Raw genomic sequence first — 8497 nt, 5'->3', positions numbered from 1 at the left:
TTAATTAATTAATGTTGGCATTTGTTAAGCGCTTACTATGTGCACAGCCCACTTCCTACCTCCGGCCTGGAACGCCCTCTCTCCTCGTAGCCGACAGCCGACTCTCCCCTTCAAAGCCTTATCGAAGGCCCACCTCCTCCAAGAGGCCTTCCCTGCCTAAACCCTCCTTTCCTCTTCTCCCATTCCCTTTTGCGTCACCCTCTATTCATCCCCCCGACCCCCAGCCCCGCAGCACTTACGTAATAATAATAATGCTGGTATTTGTTAAGCGCTTACTAAGTGCAGAGCACTGTTCTAAGCGCTGGGGTAGATTCAGGGGAATCAGGTTGTCCCACGTGAGGTTCGCAGTTAATCCCCATTTTACAGATGCCCAGAGAAGTGAAGTGACTTGCCCACAGTCACACGGCTGACAAGTGGCAGAGCCGGGAGTCGAACTCATGACCTCTGACTCTCAAGCCCGGGCTCTTTCCACTGAGCCACGCTGCTCTACGTATCTCTTACGTATTTATTTATATTAAATGTCTGTCTCCCCTTTCAGACTGTAAGCTCATTGTGGGGAGGAAAGGTTATGTTATTATATTCTTGTTATATATTATTATTATATATATGTCTGTTATTATATCGTACTCTCCCAAGCGCTTAGTACAGTGCTCTGCACAGAGTAAGCGCTTGCTAAATTGGACTGACTCCAACTTCTGACTTCCCCTTGCTGTCCTCAGGAATCACTTGGTCTCGTCCCCGGGGAGGAGAGAGCTTTCCTACTACTTAATAATAACGTTGGTATTTGTTAAGCGCTTACTGTGTGCCGAGCACCGTTCTAAGCGCTGGGGTGGACGCAGGGGAATGAGGTTGTCCCACGTGGGGCTCACAGTCTTCATCCCCATTTTCCAGATGAGGTAACTGAGGCACCGAGAAGTGAAGCGACTTGCCCAAAGTCCCACAGCTGACAAGTGGCCGAGCCGGGATTCGAACCCATGACCTCTGACTCCCAAACCCGGGCTCTTCCCACTGAGCCACGCTGCTTTTCAACTTGCAGAGGAGAGCAGCCTCCCACTCCTAGAATGCCTCAGGGAGGCTCCGCAGGGGAAGTGAGAGGAGGTTCCCCTCCCTCGCGTCTGCACTCTTGCTCCCTAATAACGAGAGAGGGTCACAAGCATCGGAACACATATTTTGATGCGCTAACGAAAGAGGAAGAACAAACTAGAATGGTTTGAATCGCTTTTCCTTTTTTTTATTACAGTTGGGTAAGTGTGATTTGCTGTGGCTTAATGTATGTCCAAAATGTATGAGCACATTTTTTCCAAACACAGAGAGGTTATAATCTTTTTTCTGGTACCGCTGAGTGAACATTTCTTCTGACAAGGCTTAGGGCTCGCTTAGCCTATTTTTGAATGGTAAGAACCTTCCTTTCCCTGGACGCTGCTTAAAAAAGCCGGAGACTTGGAAACTTTTAGGCCCAAAAGCCTTAAATAATAATAAAAAAAAAAGTGAAATGGAATCTTCTCATACAAAGAAAACACGGACTTTCTAATATGCTGAAGTATTTATGGTGGTTATAATTTAAAACAGCAGCAATTCAAAAGTTATGCTATATTAAAATCTTCAAAAAGTTACAAAATATATATACAAAACATCATCTCAGATGACCACGAATGTTTAAAACAGTCAACTCTCTCCCAGTCGCTACAAACCCAAATCTACTACTGCCAAGAAGCGGTTCTACAACAAATTTCTGCAACGATTAAAAAAGTAACCTTAACCGAAAAACAAACCGTGCTGTGTATCAGCACCAGATACAACGTGCTGACTTTTATTCCACGCCCGCAAAAAGAAAATAAAAAAGAACAAGGGCTTCACATAAATAATGTTTTACTGATAATGAATTATGTGACCAAACAATTTAAAATAAGTTCTCGAACAACCCAAACGTATCTCGATGTAACCAGTACATACAGCCTTAAAGAACGACAACGACGAAAAGGGAATCAAATACTTTCTACCAATGCCACAGAGCACCGCATATCAGGAGGAGCACCAAGCGAACACAAACAGGCGACACGTAAGAGGTAGTGTACCGTCGGCTAAGATGTACTTGCCCGCGAGGGAGCGGGATACAGCTTAGTATTTGGGGGAAAAAAAGATGTACTGAACTGTGGCTTAATTTTTTCTCAGACAGAAGCTATTGCACATTTGGGAGCACTAACCAGTATGCTCCAGAGTACTGCACGTCTCTAGCTGTCTGTAGGGTGTCTTGGATAGCGCTGAAAAATAGGTTCAGGACCCACGAGATCTTGGAGGATTCCACTTGCAAGACGCGGCTCTCAGTTCCAGGATATTCTACCGATCGATATCAAGCACCGATCAATATTTAAATACTTTATCCACGTTACGGTCCTACTTTTTTTTTTTTTAAAAAAAATGCCATTTCTCCTTCTTAGGAGGAAGTCTTTTTCTTCCTGAGATACTTTGAAGATTTCGCCTTCGCTCATTTTCCACAGTTCCATAACGATGACGCTGTCAGGTTTTTCTTTTTACTCAACTTGATTAGACACCGCAGCAGTTCCCCAATCATGGCAGGGAATCCCGACCCGGTTCGGAAATCTCACAGAAAGCACACAGAACTGCTTTCAACGTAGTTCCGCTGTCCTGCTTTGAGATGAGGAATTTTGCGCACTTCAGTAACTGGGAGTTGTTGAGGGTCCTGAGTGTGAAAAAGAAATTTTGCCTTACGCCAGCTGCCGTCTTGGATCTGCAACGCACAGAGGGAAATGGTTTCTCGTGAAACGGCTTTATTGACAGGTGTGCTTACATGGCAGCGCGGCTCAGTGGAGAGAGCCTGGGCTTCGGAGTCAGAGGTCATGGGTTCGACTCCCTGCCCTGCCACTTGTCAGCTGTGTGACTGTGGGCAGGTCGCTTCACTTCTCTGGGCCTCGGTTCCCTCATCTGTAAAATGGGGATTAACTGCCAGCCTCACGTTGGACAACCTGATGACCCTGTATCTACCCCACCGCTTAGAACGGTGCTCTGCACGTAGTAAGCGCTAAACAAATACCAACATTATTATGGTGGAGAGGGAATAATTTTAGGTCATTTTGTTAGGATAGCTTACATCAACTCGGATCCGAATAACAAAACTGTGAGTTTTATTTTTTCTCTGCCAGAGTTTCAAAGTAACAGTGACCGGGAAGCTGCTGCCTAGTCCATATTCTCACCTGCTTCTAGATCAAAAGGCCTGATTTCTTGACTCTATGACGACGCCATGAGAAGGTCACCTGGCCACCAGATCGCACTTTAAAGGCAGCAGGGTTAATTGCTCTCTTCCACCCTATCTCCCTCTTGCTCTTTCTCCCTCCTGCTCTCTTCTCCCTGTTTCCCCTTCTGTATTTTGCCGTGGGGAATGTGGCATTTGTCACCGGCTCACAATCCTCGACCTCGTCGTTCCCTTAATTATAACAGGAATAATAACCGTAACGATATTAAACGCTCACTATGTTCCAGACACTGTTGTAAGCACTGGCATAGATACAAGCTACTCCCCATTTTACAGATGAGGTAACTGAATCGCAGAGAAATTCATTCATTCATTCAATCGTATTTACTGAGCGCTTACTATGTGCAGAGCACTGTACTAAGCACTTGGAATGTACAATTCGGCAACAGATAGAGACAATCCCTGCCCAACGACGGGCTCAGAGTCGAAACAGGGGAGACACACAACAAAACGAAACAAGTAGTCAGGTGTCAATACCATTGAGATAAATAGAATCCTCGTTATATAGACATCATTAATAAAATAGAGTAATAAATAATATATACTAATATGCACAAGTGCTGTGGGGAGGGGAAGAGGGAAGAGCAGAGGGAGGGAGCAGGGGGAATGAGGACGGGAGGAGGAGCAGAGGGAAAGGGAGGGCTCAGTCTGGGAAGGCCTCCTGGAGGAGGTGAGCTCTCAGTAGGGCTGTGAAGAGGGGAATAATAATGTTGGTATTTGTTAAGCGCTTACTATGTGCCGAGCACTGTTCTAAGCACTGGGGTAGTCACAGGGGAATTAGGTTGTCCCACGTGGGGCTCACAGTCTTAATCCTCATTTTACAGATGAGGTAACTGAGGCACCGAGAAGTTGTGACTTGCCCAAAGTCACACAGCTGACAAGTGGCCGAGCCGGGATTCGAACCCATGATCTCTGACTCCAAAGCCCGTGCTCTTTCCGCTGAGCCACGCTGCTTCTCGAGAAGAGAGTTAGTTTGGCGGAGGTGAGGAGGGAGGGCGTTCCAGGTCAACGGGAGGACGTGGGCCAGGGGTCGACGGCGGGATAGGCAAGAACGGGGGACGGTGAGGAGGTGGGCGGCGGAGGAGCGGAGCGTGCGGGGTGGGCGGTAGACAGGGAGAAGGGAGGAGAGGTAGGAAGGGGCAAGGTGACGGAGAGCCTCGAAGCCTAGAGTGAGGAGTTTTTGTTTTGAGCAGAGGTCGATAGGCAACCACCGGAGGTGTTTAAGAAGGGGAGTGACAGGCCCAGAGCGTTTCTGCGGGAAGATGAGCCGGGCAGCGGAATGGAGAATAGACCGGAGCGGGGAGAGACAGGAGGATGGGAGATCAGAGAGGAGGCTGATGCAGTAATCCAGTCGGGATATTATGAGAGCTTGTATCAGCAAGGTAGCAGTTCGGATGGAGAGGAAAGGGCGGATCTTAGTGATGTTGTGAAGGTGAGACCGGCAGGTTTTGGTGACGATATGGATGTGTGGGGTGAACGAGAGAGCAGAGTCAAGGATGACACCGAGGTTGAGGGCCTGTGAGACGGGAAGGATGGTGGTGCCGTCCACAGTGACGGGAAAGTCAGGGAGAGGACAGGGTTTGGGAGGGAAGATGAGGAGCTCAGTTTTAGACATGTTGAGTTTTCGGTGGCGGGCAGACATCCACGTGGAGACGTCCCGGAAGCAGGAGGAGACATGAGCCCGGAGGGAGGGGGAGAGAACAGGGGAGGAGATGTAGATTTGGCTGTCATCTGCGTAGAGATGATAGTTGTAGCCCTGGGAGCAGATGAGTTCACCTAGAGAGTGAGTATAGATGGAGAACAGAAGGGGGCCCAAGAAATGACCCTTGAGGAACCCCTACAGTTAGGGGATGGGAGGGGGAGGAGGAGCCCGCGAAGGAGACCGAGAATGAACGTCCAGAGGATAAGATGAGAACCGGGAGAGGACGTAGTCCGTGAAGCCAAGGTTGGATAAAGTGTTGAGGAGAAGGGGATAGTCGACAGTGTCAAAGGCAGCTGAGAGGTCAAGGATTAGGATAGAGTAGGAGCCCAAGGTCATACAGCAGACAAGTGGTGGAGCCGGGTTTAGAATCCAGGCCCTTCTGACTTCTAGGCCCGTGCTCTATCCACTAGGCCATGTTGCTTCCCTGCTTCACGGCAACCTTTCCCCAGTAGCTGATGCTCAGACCAGAGTATTTATAGCAGAGAAACAAGTCTGCTTGGATGGACATTCTTTACAGAAAGAGCAGGCACTGAATGCCAAAAAAAAACCCAGATTTGTGGTTTCTGTGACACTCCTTTGAAAAGATTACATGAATAGTTCAACCTCTTGAAGGTTCGGTTTCTCCTCTCAAAAGCTTCCGTGATTCTCCTCATCTGGAAACCTCGCTCTCATGGATCACACAAAAGCCGACACAAGACAAACACCAAGGCTCAGACTTCATATTACATTATTTGCTCTCCTCTACCGTCAGCTCACACCTGAACTCTTTAACGTGAGCAATTCCAAAAATGACATTCATTCATTCAATAGTATTTATTGAGCTCTTACTATGTGCAGAGCACTGTACTAAGCGCTTGGAATGAACGAGTCGGCAACAGATAGAGACGGTCCCTGCCGTTTGACGGGCTCACGGTCCGATCGGGGGAGACGGACAGACGAGAACGATGGCAGTAAATAGAGTCGAGGGGAAGAACATCTCGTAAAAACCGATGGCAACTAAATAGAATCGAGGCGATGTACAATTCATTAACAAAATAAATAGGGTAACGGAAATATATACAGTCGAGCGGATGAGTACAGTGCCGTGGGGATGGGAAGGGAGAGGTGGAAGAGCAGAGGGAAAAGGGGAAAAAGAGGGTTTAGCTGCGGAGAGGTAAAGGGGGGGGTGGCAGAGGGAGTAGAGGGAGAAGAGGAGCTCAGTCTGGGAAGGCCTCTCGGAGGAGGTGAGTTTTAAGTAGGGTTTTGAAGAGGGAAAGAGAATCAGTTTGGCGGAGGGGAGGAGGGAGGGCGTTCCGGGACCGCGGGAGGACGTGGCCCCGGGGTCGACGGCGGGATAGGCGAGACCGAGGGAGGGTGAGGAGGTGGGCGGCGGAGGAGCGGAGCGTGCGGGGTGGGCGGTGGAAAGAGAGAAGGGAGGAGAGGTAGGAAGGGGCAAGGTGATGGAGAGCCTCGAAGCCTAGAGTGAGGAGTTTTCGTTTGGAGCGGAGGTCGATAGGCAACCACTGGAGTTGTTTAAGAAGGGGAGTGACATGCCCAGATGGTTTCTGCGGGAAGATGAGCCGGGCAGCGGAGTGAAGAATAGACCGGAGCGGGGCGAGAGAGGAGGAAGGGAGGTCAGAGAGAAGGCCGACACGGTAGTCTAGCCGGGATATAACGAGAGCCCGTAGCAGTAAGGTAGCCATTTGGGTGGAGAGGAGAGGGCGGATCTCGGCGATATCGTAGAGGTGAAACCGGCAAGTCTCGGTAACGGATAGGACGCGTGGGGTGAACGAGAGAGACGAGTCAAGGATGACACCGAGATCACGGGCCCGAGAGACGGGAAGGACGGTCGTGCCATCCACGGTGATAGAGAAGAATGGGAGAGGACAGGGTTTGGGAGGGAAGATGAGGATACGGCTTTACCTTGCATTCGTTGAAAAGCACCTCTGGTTCAAGTAGACTGTTGGCTTCAAACATCTGACCATTCCATCCCTTGAAGCTTACAGACATTCCCGGAGCACTCGCCCTCTTGGTTGTCCAGACTGATGTGTTCAGGCAGTGAATGGTGATGGCATGGATCGCTTCCGAGCTCAGTAAATGAAGGAAATTCATCTGAACTCTTCCAACTCCAAACTCCAACTGATTTCACAAAACAACACACATTGCGTTATAGGATGTGGAAACCGAGTAATCTGCAACATTACAAGCAGGGCTTTTAAGAAGTGTCTAAGGACAAACCCTGCCTTCTGAGGATATTATTCATTCAAACCTATTTTTTGAACGCTTATTATGTACAGAGCACAGTATTAAGAGCTTGGGAAAGTAAAATACAACAATAAGCAATGACATTCAGCATGGCTCAGTGGAGTCAGAGGTCATGGGTTCGAATCCCAACTCTGCCACTTGTCAGCTGTGAGACCGTGGGCTTCACTTCACTTCTCGGTAACTCAGTTCCCTCATCTGTAAAATGAGGATGAAGACCGTGAGCCTCACGTGGGACAATCTGATTACCCTGCATCTCCCCCTGCGCTTAGAACAGTGCTCTGCACAGAGTAAGCGCTTAACAAATACCAACATTATTATTATTATTATTCCCTACCCACGACCAACTCACAATCTAGAGTGGGGGAGAAGACATCAATATAAATAAGTAAAAGACAGATATGTACATAAGTGCTTTGGGGCTGGGAGGGGGGAAGAGCAAATGGAGCAAGTCAGGGCGACATGAAAGGGAATGGGAGTTGAGAAAAAGCGGGGCTTAGTCTGGGAAGGCCTCTTGGAGGAGATGGGCTTTCAGTAAGGCTTTGAAGCCGGGGAGAGTGGTTGTCGGTTGGATTTGAGGAGGGAGGGCATTCCAGGACAGAGGCAGGACGTGGCCTAGGGGTCGGCGGGGAGACGGGTGAGACTGAGGCACAGTGAGAAGGTTAGCACTAGAGGAGCGAAGTGTGTGGGCAGGGTTGGGTCACTGCATATTGAAAGTATTGTACTTTCCCAAGCGCTTAGTACAGTGCTCCGCCCATAGTAAGTGTTCAGTACATACCACTGACTGATTGATTGACTTGATCTTGAAGATGACTTCCCCATATCTACGACTTGAAATGTTAAAACGCTCACATCTGGACGGTGAGCGGCCGTCTGCCTCATAAGTTTACAGTTCATCTTTGCGTCCGCGATTACGTTCCGAGCCGGGTTGCAGTTAAGTTGAGCAATTGTTGACCGATTTGCCAATTGACCTGTGCTGTAATTGGGATGGGGGTGGGGGTTGCACAGATCTCATCCAAGTATGACGAGGGAGCGGAAACCATCTTTGGAAAAAAGGGCTGAGCTCTGGTTGAGAACTATTCTTAATCTGTTTTTCTGCAGCCCGATTTAAATTGGAACCAGGCCATAAATCAGTGGACATCCCTGTAAATCTTGATCATGAATAAGTTGTGTAGGAGGGGACCCCAAAGTCGGGTAACAAGAAATGGATATTTTGACTGGGGTGCATAGTGCTGGAACGGTCATGGTTCTCTCCGCCTTTGTGTACAGTAGCAATCAAGATC

At 48.8% G+C, this 8497-nt stretch overlaps 1 protein-coding gene across 2 annotated transcripts in view; it reads right to left on the bottom strand.

Moving 5' to 3' along the window:
* Positions 1 to 1206: 1206 nt before the first annotated feature.
* COL24A1 (collagen type XXIV alpha 1 chain) overlaps positions 1207 to 8497 on the bottom strand; it is a 481357-nt gene continuing 474066 nt past the window's right edge. The window contains exons 59-60 of one of the 2 annotated variants that reach the window (XM_029063711.2): positions 6876 to 7091; positions 1207 to 2701 (exon numbers count right to left, since the gene is read on the bottom strand). In XM_029063711.2, coding sequence (XP_028919544.1) covers positions 2603 to 2701; positions 6876 to 7091 — 315 coding nt within the window. In that variant the 3' untranslated portion in view covers positions 1207 to 2602. Of the gene's footprint in view, positions 2750 to 6875; positions 7092 to 8497 lie in introns of both variants that reach the window. The other variant, XM_029063709.2, reaches the window with a different exon arrangement.

Source organism: Ornithorhynchus anatinus, chromosome 4 (genome assembly GCF_004115215.2).
Source record: "Ornithorhynchus anatinus isolate Pmale09 chromosome 4, mOrnAna1.pri.v4, whole genome shotgun sequence".
Taxonomy (NCBI): Eukaryota; Metazoa; Chordata; class Mammalia; order Monotremata; family Ornithorhynchidae; genus Ornithorhynchus; species Ornithorhynchus anatinus.
The sequence above is the reverse complement of the archived record's forward strand: the minus strand, read 5'-3'. Positions and strand labels throughout refer to the sequence as shown.